General features: G+C 51.0%; 1 protein-coding gene across 2 annotated transcripts in view; it reads left to right on the top strand.

Annotated features, from left to right (window-relative positions):
* Positions 1 to 19,015, top strand: part of fndc5a (fibronectin type III domain containing 5a) — a 158,983-nt gene that overhangs the window by 118,780 nt on the left and 21,188 nt on the right. The window contains exons 4-5 of one of the 2 annotated variants that reach the window (XM_038799404.1): positions 5,549 to 5,641; positions 13,384 to 13,517. In XM_038799404.1, coding sequence (XP_038655332.1) covers positions 5,549 to 5,641; positions 13,384 to 13,517 — 227 coding nt within the window. Of the gene's footprint in view, positions 1 to 5,548; positions 5,642 to 13,383; positions 13,527 to 19,015 lie in introns of those variants that run through there. The other variant, XM_038799415.1, reaches the window with a different exon arrangement.

Consider the following 19,015-nt stretch of genomic DNA (forward strand, 5'->3'; position numbering starts at 1 on the left):
ACTGCTCCCATTGCCACTATTCCCATTGCCGCTACTCCCATTGCCACTATTCCCATTGCCACTGTTCCAATTGCCACTGCTCCCATTGCCATTCCTTCCATTGCCCCTCCTCCCATTGCCACTGTTCCCATTGCCACTGCTCCCATTGCCACTCTCCCATTCCCACCGCTCCCACTGCCCCACTGTTCCCATTGCTACTGCTCCCATTGCCACTGCTCCCATTGCCACTGCTCCCTGCTCCCATTGCCGCTGCTCCCATTTCCACTGTTCCCATTGCCACTGTTCCCATTGCCGCTGTTCCCATTGCCGCTGCTCCCATTGCCACTGCTCCCATTGCCACTGCTCCCATTGCCTCTGCTCCCATTGCCGCTGCTCCCATTGCCATTGCTCCAATTGCCACTGCTCACATTGCCACTGCTCCCATTGCCGCTGCTCCCATTGCCACTGCTCCCATTGGCGCTGCTCCCATTGCCACTGTTCCCATTTCCTCTCCTCCCATTGCCACTGCTCCCATTGCCCCTCCTCCCAGTGCCACGGTTCCCATTGCCACTGCTCACATTGCCACTGCTCCCATTGCCGCTGCTCCCATTGCCGCTGCTCCCATTGCCGCTGCTCCCATTGCCCCTCCTCCCAGTGCCACTATTCCCATTGCCACTGCTCCCATTGCCGCTGCTCCCATTGCCACTGTTCCCATTGCCGCTGCTCCCATTGCCGCTGCTCCCATTGCCCCTCCTCCCAGTGCCACTGTTCCCATTGCCACTGCTCACATTGCCACTGCTCCCATTGCCGCTGCTCCCATTGCCACTGCTCCCATTGCCGCTGCTCCAATTGCCACTGCTCCAATTACCACTGCTCCCATTGCTACTGTTCCCATTGCCGCTGTTCCCATTGCCGCTGTTCCCATTGCCGCTGTTCCCATTGCCACTGCTCCCATTTCCACTGCTCCCTGCTCCCATTGCCACTGTTCCCATTGCCACTGCTCCCGTTGCCACTGTTCCCATTGCCGCTGTTCCCATTGCCGCTGCTCCCATTGCCACTGCTCCCATTTCCACTGTTCCCATTGCCACTGTTCCCATTGCCTCTGCTCCCATTGCCACTATTCCCATTGCCACTGCTCCTACTGCCACTGCTCCCATTGCCACCGTTCCCATTGCCAATATTCCCATTGCCACTGCTCCCATTGCCACTGCTCCAATTGCCACTGCTCCCATTGCCGCTGCTCCCATTGCCGCTGTTCCCATTGCCACTGTTCCCATTGCCACTGCTCCCATTGCCACTGTTCCCATTGCCACTGCTCCCATTGCCACTGCTCCCATTGCCACTATTCCCATTGACACTGCTCCCATTGCCACTGCTCGCATTGCCACTGTTCCCATTGCCACTATTCCCACTGCCACTGCTCCCATTCCCACTGTTCCCATTGCCACTGCTCCCATTGCCACTGCTCCCATTGCCACTATTCCCATTGCCACTTCTCCCATTGCCACTGCTCCCATTGCCATTCCTTCCACTGCCACTGCTCCCATTGCCGCTGCTCCCATTGCCACTGCTCCCATTGCCCCTCCTCCCATTGCCACTGCTCCCATTGCCACTGCTCCCATTGCCACTATTCCCATTGCCACTGCTCCCAGTGCCACTGCTCCCATTGCCACTATTCCCATTTCCACTGCTCCCATTGCCACTGCTCCCATTGCCACTGTTCCCATTGCCACTGCACCCATTGCCACTGCTCCCATTGCCACTGCTCCCATTGCCACTGTTCCCATTGCCACTGCTCCCATTGCCACTGCTCCCATTGCCACTGCTTCCATTGCCACTATTCCCATTGCCGCTACTCCCATTGCCTCTGCTCCCATTGCCACTGCTCCCATTGCCGCTGCTCCCATTGCCACTGTTCCCATTGCCACTGCTCCCGTTGCCCCTCCTCCCATTGCCACTCTTCCCATTGCCACTGCTCCCATTGCCACTGCTCCCATTGCCACTGCTCCCATTGCCACTGCTCCCATTGCCACTGCTCCCTGCTCCCATTGCCGCTGCTCCCATTGCCGCTGTTCCCATTGCCGCTGCTCACATTGCCACTGCTCCCATTGCCACTGCTCCCATTGCCACTGTTCCCATTGCCCCTGCTACCATTGCCGCTGCTCCCATTGTCGCTGTTCCCATTGCCACTGTTCCCATTACCCCTCCTCCCATTGCCACTGTTCCCATTGCCACTGCTCCCATTGCCGCTGCTCTCATTGCCACTGTCCCCATTGCCACTGCTCCAATTGCCACTATTCCCACTGCCACTGCTCCCATTGCCACTGTTCCCATTGCCACTGCTCCATTGCCACTGCTCCCATTGCCACTATTCCCATTGCCACTTCTCCCATTGCCACTGCTCCCATTGCCATTCCTTCCACTGCCACTGCTCCCATTGCCGCTGCTCCCATTGCCACTGCTCCCATTGCCCCCCCTCCCATTGCCACTGCTCCCATTGCCACTACTCCCATTGCCACTATTCCCATTGCCACTGCTCCCATTGCCACTGCTCCCATTGCCACTATTCCCATTGCCACTGCTCCCATTGCCACTGCTCCCATTGCCACTGTTCCCATTGCCACTGCTCCCATTACCACTGTTCCCATTGCCACTGCTCCCATTGCCACTGCTCCCATTGCTACTACTCCCATTGCCACTATTCCCATTGCCGCTACTCCCATTGCCACTGCTCCCATTGCCTCTGCTCCCATTGCCGCTGCTCCCATTGCCGCTGTTCCCATTGCCACTGCTCCCATTGCCACTGCTCCCATTGCCACTGCTCCCATTGCCACTGTTCCCATTGCCACTGCTCCCATTGCCACTGCTCCCATTGCCACTGTTCCCATTGCCACTGTTCCCATTGCCACTGCTCCCATTGCCACTGCTCCCATTGCTACTGCTCCCATTGCCACTATTCCCATTGCCGCTACTCCCATTGCCACTGCTCCCATTGCCACTGCTCCCATTGCCGCTGCTCCCATTGCCGCTGCTCCCATTGCCGCTGCTCCCATTGCCGCTGTTCCCATTGCCACTGTTCCCATTGCCACTATTCCCATTGCCACTGTTCCCATTGCCGCTGCTCCCATTGCCGCTGCTCCCACTGCCCCTCCTCCCATTGCCGCTGCTCCCATTGCCACTGTTCCCATTGCCACTGTTCCCATTGCCACTGCTCCCATTGCCACTGCTCCCATTGCCACTGCTCCCATTTCCACTGTTCCCATTGCCACTGTTCCCATTGCCGCTGCTCCCATTGCCGCTGCTCCCATTGCCGCTGCTCCCATTGCCACTGCTCCCATTGCCGCTGCTCCCATTGCCACTGCTCCCATTGCCGCAGCTCCCATTGCCACTGCTCCCATTGCCACTGCTCCCATTGCCACTGCTCCACGTGAAGTAACAACTAAGAAACTAAGCTCCGATGCCAAGAATGACGGAATCTAAATATTCCCTCTTAAATTCTCTCCCTCCTATTTGGCTCTTATCCAACAACTAATATGATAGCATATGTTTTTATTATCCTTTTCTGAATTTTTTGAACACTTTTATGAAATGGAACAATCTGCATTGCAGCACTAAATAGACTCACAATCTATTGGCAGGCACAGTTATCATTCCGTCCACATTGCTATATTTGCATAAAAATGATGAAACAGAATGAAATATGGCCATAACTTTCCACTCCCTCCCCCTGCTTCATTATACCTTACTGAAATCCGCATCATTTTCCTGCTGTCTCTCCCTAAATTCAGAGTAGGCAAGTTTTGGATCACACGCAACGTGGCCCTCATTATCACTGTGAGATGGATGGAGACAAACCTGGAAGCAAATAATGTTAGAGACAGGGAAGCAATTGGTGAGAGACAAGAACACACAGAGGGGGCAGGAAGAGGAAGAAATTGGGAGAGAACTCTGATGTGGCATTAACCACGGGAAGACTTCCTGCATCTACTAAATATAGCAAAACCATTCACATGTTTACAAAGTACATGACATCAACTGCACAGAAGAAATCCTCCTTATACAAGTAGTAATGTAACTTATGCTCTATAATCCTACAACCTACATCCATGTGCAGCATTAAATATTTCAATCAGGTGGCGGCACGTGGCGCAGTGGTTAGCAATGGGCCTACGGCGCTGAGGATCCAGGTTCGAAACCCGGCCCTGGGTCACTGTCCATGTTGAGTTTTCACATTCTCCCCGTGTCTGTGTGGGTTTCACCCCCACAACCCAAAGATGTGCAGGTTAGGTGGTTAGGCCACACTAAATTGCCCCTTAGTTGGAAAAAAAAATAATTGGATACTCTAAATGTGTTTTTTTTTAAATTCAACCAGTAATTTTCCTGCAATCATTTTGTATTTGCGATTCTTCATGCTCCGTAATATAAAGAGTAACTGAAGTCATTCCAGTAGATCAACATGCTAGGGCTTATCATTGATCAGAAACTGAACTGGACTAGTCATATAAATACTGTGGCGACAAGAACAGGTCAGAGGCTAGGCATCCTGCAGTAAGTAACTTACCTCCTGACTTCCCAAAGCCTGTGCACAATCTACAAGGCACAAGTCAGGAGTGTAATGGAATATTCTCCACTTGCCTGGATGAGTGCAGCTCCAACAACACTCAAGAAGCTTGATATCAATCAAGACAAAGCAGTCGGCTTGGTTAGTCCCCCATTCACAAACATTCACTCCCTCCAGCACCAACACACAGAGATAGGAATGTATGCCATCTACAAGATTTTACATAGAATTTACAGTGCAGAAGGAGGCCATTCGGCCCATCGAGTCTGCACCGGCTCCTGGAAAGAGCACCGTACCCAAAGTTAACACCTCCACCCTATCCCCATAACCCAGTAACCCCACCCAACACTAAAGGCAATTTTGGACACTAAGGGCAATTTAGCACGGCCAATCCACCTAACCTGCACATCTTTGGACTGTGGGAGGAAACTGGAGCACCCGGAGGAAACCCACGCACACAGGGGGAAGATGTGCAGACTCCGCACAGACAGTGACCCAAGCCGGAATCGAACCTGGGACCCTGAAGCTGTGAAGCGTTTGTGCTTCCACAATGCTACCGTGCTGCCCACCTCATCAGGCTCCTTTGACAGCACCTTCCAAACACCTGACCACTATCATCGAGAAGGACAAGGACAGCAGGTACCTGGGAACACCACTACCTGCAAGTTCCCCTCCACGTTACTTCCCATTTTGGCTGGGAAAAGTTGCGGCTGATCCTTCACTGCTGCTGCATCAAACTCCTGGAACACCCTCCCTAACAGCACTGTGGGTGTACCTATGCCACATAAACTGCAGCACTTCAAGGTGATAGCTCACCACCACTTTCTCAAGGGAAATTAATGGGCAATAAATGCTGGCCTAGCCAGCGATTCCCACACTCCTTGAATGAATAAAAAATAATCCCAGGCGCAGTTGGCAGATATTTTGTCAGTAGTTGGTTTTATTAATTGACTCCCAATTTTATCCAATGTCTGTCACTGACTGAATGGTTTGATCTCTGTCTTACAGATGAGGTGACAGCAGAGACGCTGCAGCAACGTAATGCACAACTAAGGATGGGCGAGATGATCATTATTGTGGTTGTTCTAGTTATGTGGGCAGGTGGGTGTTTGCTCTGCATCTGTTTTTTTCTTGTGTTAAGGCACTGATGATGGTAAATGCCGAGCTTCCCAAATCCAAAGTGGAAACTTGAAACAGCTGCCAGAATGGAGTTTTGCAATTTGCAGATTATGAGGAGGTTCGGATCTCCGAAAATGATGTCCCCGATTACTTGTGATGATTTTATAGTCAAGTAAATTTAATTAAGAACGTTTTTTAAAGGCTAGGATTACACTGAAACACAAAAATGGTGTCACACCATAGATAGTACTTAAAAGCAGTTCTAAAAGATTTTTACTTAACTACCTTCAGAGTGAAACTCCCCTTTTTGTGTTCAGTGTTATATTACTTTGTGTAGTATATATATATTACTCTTTTGAACCAGCCTAGTTGTTGAAATGAGCAGTAGTCTTCTTGTAAAGATAGACTAATTAATGTTTTTATTTTTGTTTTCTAACTTTAGAGTATCCAATTAGTTTTTCCAATTAAGGGGCAATTTAGATCATAGAATTTACAGTGCAGAAGGAGGCCATTCGGCCCATCGAGTCTGCACCGGCTCCTGGAAAGAGCACCCTACCCAAGGTTAACACCTCCACCCCATCCCCATAACCCAGTAACCCCACCCAACACTAAGGGCAATTTTGGACACTAAGGGCAATTTAGCATGGCCAATCCACCTAACCTGCACATCTTTGGGTTGTGGAGGGCGAAACCCACACAAACACGGGGAGGGTGTGCAATCTCCACACGGACAGTGACCCAAAGCCAGGATTGAACCTGGGACCTTGGCGCCGTGAGGTTGCAGTGCTACTCACTGCGCCACTGTGCTGCCCACGATAAACTAACTTATTGAGTAATATAAATAAATATTGTGAGTTCTTTTTACTTAATACTCAACTAGTAAAACAAAGAAACAGTTGTAGAGATAACTAATTAAATTATACGATACAATGCTTTAATAACTAATAACTTGTCTCTCTCTAGCTTTCCTATGTCGGTTCTCTCGGCATTCCTGATACACAGTCCTTCAGGAAGAGCGGGAAAGCTATTACTATAGGTCCTGATAGTGAGACATCTAGTGTTCAATTGCCTGTACTAGCATTACATATACTGATCATGTATATTGATATACAGAGAGCACGACATTCAGCATCTATGTTTCTAGATTTTTAAATCTATAGAATTCCAAAATTGTTTTTTACCGCAAAGTGCTTTTGTTTACCCTGGGGTGTCCTGTCTTCTAAGGCTGACAGATGCTGGGTCTTCGGGTCTGGTTTTGTTCTACTGTTTTCTGAGAGTTCTGACCAGCTATCCTGCTGTCTTCTGGCATAGGCTTCAGTATTTTCTTAAATGTATTCTTTCCCTTAGGCGTCTCCATTTTCTCATCCAACCTCTTTAGAAATGCTTCCTTCCCAGAATTGATTAAATTTATTTCTTCACTTTAACCCTCAGGATTTAAACATAAACTCTGGGCAGGATTCTCCATTAGCTGATGCCGAAATTGGGAAATGCGATTGGGTGGAGAATAGGTTCCCACGCCAAAATCGCAGCAGGCGGCAATTTGACGCCAAATCGCAATCCTCCGTCATCTTGTCAGTGGCATCATATAGTGAACACTGTATGCTTATCATTAGCGAGTGAAGGAGTGCTCTGCCAGGGCCGGGGGAGAGGGAGGGTGATTGGGGAACTGGCTGAGTTGCTGGGGTGAACCCCCCACAGGACTGGGGCGGTGTCCAGTCACGGGCCGCCATTACCGTGGTAATGCAAGGCAGCCAACTTGCTGCACACCCACTGACCACCCACCTTGGCCCCAGGTCCAGCAGAGTGACACAGGCCTTTTGGATTCCGCCACCCACCACCACACCCTCTGCCCCCCCCCCCCCCCCCCCCCCTCCCCCCCCTCCGGCATCGTTTGACAACGTCTGACTTCTGCTCACGGTAGCTCTTTCCACCGTCCACCTGGCTGAGCCCTGCATGTGAGCTGGCTATTCCATCTCACGGTCCCATTGAATCCCTGGGGTGATGGTGGTGTGGACAGTTGGGGCCGGGGGGGGGGGGGGGGGGGGCGGCAGCCCCTGCCACCCAAAATGTCCGTCAAATCCCCCCCCCCACCCCTCTCTGGTCAGCCCAGACCAGCCCACCTCTCACACCCATCTGACAGAGCACCGAGGCAGGTTGCAACAGTGTGTGCAGGTGTTTAATATGAACAAATATTTATCGATTTGTTCCCTAGCTCCTGTAACTAAACAGTGCCCTGCACCAGTGCCAACTTAACTGATGTCTACCTTTCTGGCCTTACAGACCCCAACGCTCCGTCTAGGTGGTTCCCCAGATAGTACATCGGGGGAGAGGCGGCCTGCTTTGATTCCCACCCTGCGGCCTGGGTCCCTGTTGACGACCGTCTCCCGGGGCGACCCTGCCTGGATGGGCCCGGCTGCTGTTCGGGTGTCCCAGGTGGTGTGGTGCCACTCTGTTTTGCCCGCTGCACACCAGATGCACCAGGGACAGAAGGAGGGGGAGTCCAAGGAGCTGCGGTGTTCCGGCACCTGCCCCACGGGATTCACCGGCACGGGCCCATCACCTCCTCCTCTCTCGGGATGCCCGATGGCCCCCAGGCTACTCCATGGGGCTAGCTGCCATCCCGAGGCTCCGCTGCCATCTGCTGCTGTCCTGGAGGCCCACTCTGGTCTCGACCAGGGTCCACACACTCGTGGTCATGGAGCACAGGGAGTGAACCATCTCCCTCTGTGTCTGCGTCACGTTGGCCAGACCTGGGCAATGCAGCCATGGCCTGCTGTGACTGGGCCATGCTCAGGAGCACCGCTGTGATGCCCCAGTGGCTCTGGCACATGGCTGCCTGTGAGGCAGCAACCCTGCCCTGGGCCTCGGCCAGCGCCTGCACAGAATGCCCCAGGCCTTGGACATGCTGATCCATAACCAAAGCCCTCACCCTCAATGCCTCCACCGCGGATGCCACCCGTAAGGTGTTGGCCTGGGTGGCAGACATAGTCGGCACCGCCTCCTGCTGCTGAACACGATTGGACTCCTGCCACTGTACCTGCAGGTACTGGGTGCTCGTCAGTAACCCCTCATGTTATCCCTGGCTCTGCGACTAAATCTCCACAATCGATGGGACTGTCCGTTTCAGAAGCCCGAAACCTGTCTGGACGGCAGCCAGTACCTGAAGTCGGCCTGCCCTCCGACTGTCCGCTCCCTCAGGTGTTCCTACCTCCATCCGTTGTACCTAATCAGCTGTGTGGTGCGCACCAGAGAGTGTCCCAGGAACCTCTTCATTAAAGTGCTTGTGGTGAATGTGTAACTACTATAATTCACACTGTACATTACTGTGTCCCTGTGGGCTCCATCTGTGAGCCGTTTTTTTCGGCTCTGCCCACAGGGGGAGATGAGGAGCATGTACAGGGCTCCGCCCTTGGCTCCGCCCCCTTCAAGAAGCATAAGTGCTGCGGTCCTGCGAGTCCGCCCTCAGTTCAGCACAGTCGCAGGCAGGCTCAGTTGTAAGCCGATTAAAGCCACAGTTCACTCCAACTCGTGTCTCTGAGTGAATTGATGGTCGTATCAGTGCTCAACCGAGGTGAGTGTGTCTGGTATGGTGGAGGGTGTTGGAGACATCTGTGACGGGAAAATCTGTGTCGTCCCCAGACTCGAGCTCCAGAGTCTTCAGAGTCAAGGGTGGAGGGCTGGTGTCCAAGCTGCTATCGTCGCTGTTCGGCTCACGGGGGGTCTCCGGCTGTTGCACTGGCTGGTGGCGGGGGACGCCAGATGGACCCACCCCATCAACAGCTGCTGCTGCAAGGCACAAAAAAGACACATGATTAGACTATGGGCAGGGGTGGTGGTGGGGGTGAGGGTGGGGAGTGCTGAGAGTGAGGGTGGTGTGGGTATGGTGTAGGGAGAGTGTGGTGTTGGGGTGAGGGTGGTGTGGGGGTGGTGTTAGGTGGGGGTTGACACACGTGTCATTGGGAACCGCAACTAAGCAGGGACTCACTTCCTTGCCTGCGACCGCGCTCCACCCCGGCAAACTCCCTTTTCCTCCGGGCCACCGGCCACATTCAGGGTCCTCTGCTCGGGCATGGTGAGGGTCCGCAGGTCAGGTGGCCCCTTCCTGTCTTCTTCCGCTCCCGGCGGTTGTCCGCAGCCTTCATCTGATGTGGGGTGGAGGGGGGGGGACAGAAACCGACAGTGTTAGGCAGTCCCACGCATGCAACCCAGGGAGTGGGTATCTGGTGATCTCAATGGCCAGGACACCCGGCCATGGCGGCTGGTATGAGTGTCGGCATGTCGGGGTTTGCCTGGCCTCCAAGATGAGGAGGGGGTTCGGATTATGGGTGTGTGGGACGGGGATTGGTGCCAGTGGCACAGTGCTGCCTACTCACCCTGGCCGCCCTGACGAGGTCCTGCAGTTTTTTTCGGCACTGCTGTCCGGTCCGTACTGTGTTACCCACGGTGTTCACGGCCTTTGTCGTCTTAGCCCAGGCACGGCGAACGGTGGCGGCTGGTAACCTCCTTCCCGGGCTGGGGTACAGTGTCATCCTCCTCTCCTCCATGGCATCCAGGAGGGTCTCCAGCTCGTCACCCATGAGTCTCGGGGCTGCCCTCCTCGCTGCCATCTTGTTGGCTGGGATGGTGTGTGTGGGGAGTGAAGTGTGTATATGCGGCTGCAGCTTCTCAGCCTCCTGAGTGTCAATCATGAATCCTGCATTATTTCTCATTGAATCGATTGTGGCGCCGGTGCTAGGCCCTTGACAGTAGCGGAATCGATCCAGGTGCGGCGGCAGTTTTGCTGTCGGGGAACGCCATGAATTCTGCGTCAGCATCAACTTAGTGTGAGAAACGGAGAATCCCACCTCCTATCTTTGCTTTACTTACTTACACCTTTTTTTACAACACAAACAATGCTACAAAACCACTGTATTCAGTATTTAACAGGCTTTTATCGTCCAATCAAGAAATATTAATACTTTGTGTATTAAATGTATTTCACCATCCCACCACCAAAAACACGCCCGATGGAGAAACGTAAAATCTAGCCCAATGTGATAAAATGAAGGTGGAGTGGCAATTTCCCCACCCTCTCCTGTCATTACATTTGAAATTTAGTAAAGGGAGTGTAGCCTTTAATCTAGCTGTTAAAAAAATTTCTGAGATGCTGCCTTGGACTTTAGGCACGGGGCTTGGTTAGTAGATAGACCAGACACAATCTGTCTAACACATGTTTATTAATACTGCATCTAAGCAGGTTACAGAGTAGGTATGTTGCTCCTAGGCGTTGGGCGGGATTCTCCCTTCTGGGGACTAAATGCCCACGCCCGCCGGAAAGCGGGTGAGAATCGTTCAGGACATTTTCCTCGAAGGTCCGGGGTGATTCTCCGTTTTCCAGGGGGCTAGCAGAGCCCCGGCGTGCGTCCTGCAGCTCTGGCCGCCAGCGGGGCCCTGCTAGCCAGACTGCGCGGCCGTGCATGCGCACAGCGGCCACAGGCGGGTCCGCGCATGCGGGTGGCCCAACTCGACGCGGGCACTGCCGACATGGCGGAGCCACACAGCGGGCCCGTGCAGAGAAAGGTAGGTCCCTCCCAGATCGCAATGGCCTGCCGATCGGTGGCCCCTGATCGTGGGCCTGGCCACCGCTGAGGCCACTCCCGGAGTCAGATACCCCCCGCCCCCCCCCACCAGGACCGCCACCGCAGCTGCGGTCCCAGCTCCCGCTGGGTGGTACCACATGTAAACCACGGGAAATTGGCCGGTCGACCGCGGAGAATCGCCGCGGTGGTCTGTTCCAACTCCCCCCTACCTGCGCCGCGTCGACCGCGTGGGCGGGACTGGCGGGACTTCTGGCATGAACGGCTATTCTCTGCCGCTACGCCAGACGTGATTCCGGCGCGGAGGGTCAGAGAATCCCGTCCATGGTGTTCCAACATCGAGAGAGATACACAGAGTCGAAAACCTGGCTGACTGATGTCAGTAGTACATCACCATCTATGTTGTGAACATGATAAATTAGACATTTTAGTGCTTGTCATCTATATAAAGATGAATTATGTGGACCGAATGATGTAGTTCCTTTATTCTAACATAGTTCCTATATCCTACCTACTGGAGAAAATTAAGTAGAATATCCATGGAACAGATTTCAATGCATAATGGGATGCCACAGAGCACAGGGAGATTCTTCCATCCTGTCTGCCGCGAGAATGCCACAGGCAAGAGGCGGAACTCCATTGACTCGGGCAGGATTCTCTGATCGCCGGGCAGATGCAGCCGGAGAATCCCGCCCTGAGGAAAACCATTTCAGCAATTTTATGAGGAATATACTAATACAATTTTATTTTTGCGTAGCTGTACATAATTCAACAGCTATCTGCTGATCTCTTAATTTAAAAGAGCACCTCACCTCTGTTATACTATAGCGGCCGCAAAGCAAATTTGCCATTTCTACAACAAACAAAATACATTACGTCCAGAAAAATACTTTACATCCAGACATAGGAACAGTTTTTTCCCCATAGCTACAAGACTCCTCAACGACTCCCCCTTGGACTGATCTGTTACCTGTAAGAACACTATTCACGACACCCTGTGCTGCTCTTGCTCATGTATTTGCTTTGTGTGGCCCCCTTGTTCCGCACTGTAACCAATCACTGTTTGTCGATGTACCATTTGTTAATGTATTCTGTCGATTATTCTTTTGTCTACTATGTACGTACTGTAAACGTTCCCTCGGCTGCAGAAAAATACTTTTCACTGTACTTCGGTACATGTGACAATAAATCAAATCAAATCAATAAAATTCAAAAGACATATAGATATTTATCTAAAACATTTTATGACCTCAGGATGCTCCAAGGTACTTTACAGCCAATGAAGTACTTTTAAAATCTTGTCATTGTTATAACATAGGAAAGGTGGCAGCTAATTTACATACAGCAAAGTCCAACGACACAAGATCCAGATAATTCGTTTTTTTTAGTGACGGGGCTGGGATCAATCCTCTGCTCCTCTTTGAAATAGTGCCCTGAGAAGGCAGGCGGGCTGTGGTTAAGCCTCATCTGAAACACGGCACCTCCAGCAGTGCAGCCCTCCGTCAGCACTGCACAGGTGTGTCAGCCGAGATTTTGTGCTCAAGGTTCAAGAGTGAGACTTTTTTTTTTATATAATTTTTATTGGAATTGTTTACAGAAAATATAAAACATAACGACCAACAATGAAATGCAACACAATAACCCATAATAACTGTGACACCCCCAGACCGTATCGGCGCATGTATCACATCCCCCCACCCCCCCAACCCTAATGAACAACAAAAGAACTTTAAAAATATTAAAATTAAATAAACAAACATAGTCATTGTCGGCCCCCCCCCTTTTCCCTCCCCTTTTCCCTCCCCTTTTCCCTCCCCGGGTTGCTGCTGCTGCTGTCCCCGTACCCTATCGTTGAGCCAGAAAGTCGAGAAAAGGCTGCCACCGCCTAAAGAACCCTTGTACCGACCCTCTCAGGGCGAATTTGACCTTCTCTAGCTTAATGAACAAGAGTGAGACTTAAACCCAGAAACCTTTGTGTATTCAAGAATTAGCAAAAGTTGACCAATCAACATGGTAAGTAAATGCTAAAGAATGCTAAAGAATGTAGACTGACATGTAGCTCTGTTGGTTTCTTGGGAGTGCTCCCGGTGTGGTTTTGCTATTCATATGCATTGCTACTTATTGAGCTCGTTTTTGTCTGTTTGCCAGGTGTGATAGCTTTATTTTGTAGGCAATATGATATCATCAAGGACAATGAACCTAACAACAATAAGGACAAAGCCAAGAGTTCTTCAGAGTACAGCACACCAGAGCACCCAACAGGAGGGCTACTACGTAACAAGGTAAGATAAATCATTGGCTGACGTACAAGCAAAATCTATGTCTAAACTCTGTAATACACAATGGCAAAGAAACAATATCAACAACTCAATACACCATTAGCATCAATGTATGTGCCTTGGACAAATGAACTATTTTATTTTGTTACTGTGATGTCAGCTTCTACAACGTCTCTATCTTTAGGCATATGTGTGTGGCTATGTGCCAGCCACTTCTGGCTCCTCACTCTCTTACTCCCCTCCTGTTGAGTCCAACAGTAGACCGATTTCAATGCCTGTCGAGTTAAGGGAACGTTCCTGCTTCTCTGCTTCCACAGGAAGGTGCTTTCTTAAAGGAAACTGGTGGCTCAAGGCAACATCAGGCAGATGGTAGTAATGAAGAACAAAGTACCGGATTCTCCGCCAGCAGGAGTCTCCGTTGTGCCGGCAGCGCACTCACGCCCGTGGGTTTCTGGGCATCATGGCGTGGCCACAATGGGAAATCCCATTGGCAGGTGGCAGGAACAGAGAATCCCACTGCCGACAAGGGCGCGCCGCCCAGAGAAACACGGCCGGCAGACCGGAGAATCCCACCAAAGTGTTTATTGTCAACTAACAAGGGAAACTTACTAACAGGCACAGAGGGCTGCATTCTCTGATTTTGTGGCTACGCTCGGAGGAAGCGTCTGGTCTTACGACCAAAAAGATGGCGGTGCCCCCGCATCAATGCTCCGTCCGGTGGGGGGGCCAGCAGCTGCACTGGCTTCAACTGCAGATACAGACGCAGAATGGCCGGGTCCGTGGCCGCGCATACGTACGGCAGCAGCCTGCGGCGGCCGCGCCGTACAAATGGCGCTGGCAATGCGTGCACACAGGCTGTCAGGTAGTGCCTCCCTGTAGCTCCCCTCGCCACCCCCCCCCCCCCCAGACCACTCCCCACAAGTTCCCCCAGCCCCCGCCAGAGTCCCCCCTGCCAGCGGAATTGTAACCCCCCCCCCCCCCGATCTGTCACGCCACTGGACGCAATCCGCAGCCACCACGCCAGGTTCATGAAAGTTGAGAGGGCACGTGTCCCATGACATCGTGGAACTCCATGAACTCGGGAAGTCGGCCCATTGGGGGCGGGCAACAGGGGAGGGCCTCAGTTGATGCCCTGAGGCCGTCCCAAAGGCATGTGGCTTACTCAGCGGTTACGCCATTTATGTGATGGCGGAGCCTCCAAAATACCGTGCGTTCCAGATATCGGCGTAAAAACAGATTCTCCTGCCGATCGCTGAACACGATTTCAGCGTCGGCAATCGGAGAATCCTGCCCAATTTTGTGGGGCTAGCCACCCGGTGGGGGGCTAGCAGCCGCACCACATAAAGCCTTTACCTGCCAATACGGATGCACAATGGCTGGGTCCGTGGCCGTGTTTGCGCATGGCGGCAACCTGTGGCGGCTACGTCTGAAGTTAAAAACTCACCACGATTAGAACTCCCCCTATACCAAAAAGGGTCGATATTCTAAATGGTGATCAGGGATTCCCACTCCCTGATTCCCATGCAGGCTTAGGTGGGTGCTATTCAGGTCAAACTATGTTTTCAAGTTATACCCCGGTATAACCCATACTTTCACAGAATAATTTTACCTACTTACCACTTAGTAGCATCAATATCCTGGGTCCTGCATTGCTAAGTAAGTAGGCTTTGTAATAACCACTGTTTCAGGTTAAAACTTTAAAGTTATTTTATTATTATATTTTTTCTTTTAAAAGATGCAATCACTGTCTTTACAGAAAATAAAAAGATCTTGCTTCTGAATTCTCCTGGTTGGTTGAAGGGACCTTCAGGCCCACCTTGACAATCACTTTTCTTTAGCTTTTGGTCTACCTCAGATGTATTTGCTGTTCTGCTCGGTTGCTATGCTCGATCTTTCCCATGTACCGAGCTGGGAGAGCTGGCTCTGAGCTGACTCTGCCTCCTCTTTAAAATCTGGTCTTCCTTAGATGTATTAGCTGTTTTAGCTTGGCTGCTTTGCTCTGTCCCTTTCCCATGACCGAGCTATGAGAGCTGACACTGAGCTGACTCTTGTTCCTTCTCTGCTTCTCTGCCTACCGTCCCCTTTCTCAGGGTTTATATATCTTTCTAACAGTTATTCAGTTTTTATGACTTTATCGTAAAGTAACTTTTATTTCACTTGGATTGGAAAAGGTACGTTTAATCTGAATTTTTCTGACATGACTATGTATTCATTTTGAGCATGACCTCAGCTCATAGATCTCTGATTACATTGTTTCCTTTGTGATGTTCAAAAATGCTTTGATTTCTAAGGGGTGTTACTTTTAATTCCTGTCATTTCTATAGTTTTATTATTATCAAATTGTGTCCCCAGCTCATAATTTTGACTTTGGTTTGGGTCTAACGTGTGTTCCCATAGACACGTTCACCTGGTGTCAACAGAACTTCAATGCTATACATGTGTCGCCTAATTCAACTAAAAACCTCATCCATTCTTTTCTAGCTGCTTACTTAACTTCAATGAAGGTGTGAAATATTGCTTTTAGCTTTATATTAAAGATTCAATTGGTGGTGAGTTCAAAAGACTTGTCTCACATTTAGACATTTGTCACCTAATTCAGCTGAACCTCACCCATTCTTTTCCATTTGCTTACCGAACTTCAAAAGGAGGTGCGGAACATTGCTCTTTGCTGTATACTAAAATTCACTGATTGCCTCTTGAAAGACCTGCTTGTTTTGTTTGCTCAGCCTGCTTGACCAAGGCTATCAGCATTTTACAATCCTCTCCTGGCAGCTGCTGTTAACCCTTCGTGGGATTTTTCCCTACATTCTCTCATGTTTCTTAGATCAGGTATTACTATGTTTCAAATGACATATCTTTCCATATTTTCAATTACACATCGTACAACATGGCACGGTCATCTGTGGACCCAGCCTGCCAGATAGTGCCCCCATGTAATCCACTCTCCATCCCTAGATCACTCCCCACCAGTCCCCCCAGCCTCCGCCGAAGCCCCCCTTGCAAGCGGAATGGTTCCTCCCCCTCTGACTGTGGTGGCGCTGGACACAGTCCGCAGCTGCCACGCCCGGTTCACGAAAGTTGAGAGGACACATGTCCCACGCCGTCGGGAAGTCGGCCCATCGGCTGTCCTGAGGCCGTCCCAATGGCGTGCAGAATACACCATTTTTTGAGGGGGGGGGGGGAGGGATGTGGCAGCATGGGTGGTGCTTCCGAAAAACAGCGCCACCCCTGATTTTGGCGTAAAAACGGATTCGCCGGCCAATCGGCAAACGCGATTTCATCATCGGCAATCAGTCTCTAATACAGCTGTTAACACTCTGGCTCCTGGGTTCACTCTGACTCGAGCCCCGCTCCCCGGGACTCGCACTGATCCCTCATTGGTTGTGGTTCCCGTGCTCCCACAGTATAGGCCCCGAGCCAGTCATGTGGGCCACAAAGGCATGCCCCTTCAAGAGACCATGCTGCCACATCCCTTCCTCCCCTTAAGGCCCTCAATTAATATATGTACAAACAGGCTATATACAATAATTATATACAATATAAGATTGAACAATACAAGGGAAGAATGTTCAAACAGTCCATCACAGCGTTAGTCTATCAGGAGATTTCCTGAGTTTCGAGGACCGTCTTAATTCCCCCAACTGACTCCTCCACCTGGGAGATAATGATGTCATCACTCTCAGCAGATTGTTCCTGAGGATCCACCAATCCCACAGAGGTTATTCCCTTCTGAACTTGTTCCTGGATCAACAATGGGGCCTCCTCGAGACATCTGAATCCCCTTTGTTCTGCCTCTACCACAGGATCACTGGTGCTGGCTGCCGGCCACAACTCTTCCGAGATTGGCATTGTGGCCCCCCGGCTTCTCACGTGGTTTGTGTGTTTCCTTACTGTCTTGCTGCCCAAGTCCACTACCTATGAAACTGGCCCGACTTAGACACAATCGGGCCTGGTAATAATAGTGGGCCTGAGGCAAAGTTTCTGACAAGGACCAGGTCCTCTCCTTGGAAAGATCTTTTTGTGAAGTGATTTACTTCCTCTGAGAGCCCTGCGTGCCTCCACCCTCTCCACCAAATTTGGGAAGACCAAATCCAAACGGGTCCTTACACAACAGCAGATCAGTAGTTTTGCTGGTGTGACACCTGTAATAGCATGACGGGGGAAATTGGGGGGGTCGTCTTGTAGGACAAAAGAAAATTGGCCAACCTAAGATGTGGTGGTCGGCTGGATCGCTTCTTTATAGCTGCCTTGAAAGTTTGCACAGCTCTCTCCATTTACCTGTTAGAGGCAGGGTGATAGGGGGCTGCCCTGGTATTCTGAGTGCCATTCATTCTGACAAAATGCTGAAAGGCCTCACCAGTGAAGGGAGTGCCATTTTCTGACACTATTACTTCAGGGAGGCTGTGCATGACAAACACCTGCCTCAAAGCCTCTATATTGCCGCCTAGGTCGATTGTCCCATCTCTTGAACTTCCAACCACTATGAATCGGTGTCAGCCAAAACAAGGAGTATCTTGTCCTTGAAAACATCGTCCACGCATACCCTTGGCCATGGGTGTCCAAGCCACTCCCAAGGATGGAGGTTGGATGCAGGGGGCAGTGTCTGCTGTGTCTGGCAAGGGTCACACTGGCGCACCACGTTTTCAATGTCCTTGTCTATGCCAGGCTACGAGGTAGAGCTACGAGTAAGCATTTTCATCTTTGTCTGGCCCGGATAGGCACTATGTAATTCTTGCAACAGGAGCTCTCAGGCTGGGGGTCTCAATACCACTCGGGAACCCCAAAGCATGACTCCAGCCTCAGAACTGAGTTTGTCCTTATGAGTGAGCTACACAATTAATTGGTCTGATTTGTTGTGGTGCCACCCGGATAAATCATAAGTTTTACTTTGGACAGGACTGGGTCCCAGTGTATCGAATTCTTTGGCCAGCGAAACTGGCATGAAGAAGTTCAATGCTAAGATGATTTCTTGTGGTACCGTGGGACTAATAGGTTCTTTGGAAGAGGGAGCCGGCTCAATGCCTCAGCAATGGAAATCTGCGTACCTAACCCATGCTGGAAGATGTAGTCATAGACCACCAGCAACAGCCCACCATTGTGCTCTGGCAGAGGTGATTGGTGGCATCGGCTTATCCTCACCAAGGAGACCAAGCAGGGGGCTCGTGCCCCTTTATTATTGTAAAACATGGGTCATAAACATGCTGGTGAAATTTCTCGATGCTGTAGATTACAGCAAGGTCTTGCTTCTCAATTTTCGCATATTTACGCTTAGCATTATAAAATGTTCTTGAGGTAAATGCAATTGGCCTCACTGAGCCATCCTCCATTGTTTGGAATAGAACTGCCCCTGTCACATACAGTGAAGCATCGCAGGTCAGAATGATGGCTATTCTCGGGTCAAAATGAACCAGTAGGTTTGAAGATTGCAAAACCTGCTTAACATGTTGGCAAGCTGGTTGCTGTGGTTCATTCCGGTGCCATTGCTGATGTTTCCTAGAGCT

The sequence above is a fragment of the Scyliorhinus canicula genome, chromosome 1 (genome assembly GCF_902713615.1).
Source record: "Scyliorhinus canicula chromosome 1, sScyCan1.1, whole genome shotgun sequence".
In the NCBI taxonomy this organism is placed as follows: Eukaryota; Metazoa; Chordata; class Chondrichthyes; order Carcharhiniformes; family Scyliorhinidae; genus Scyliorhinus; species Scyliorhinus canicula.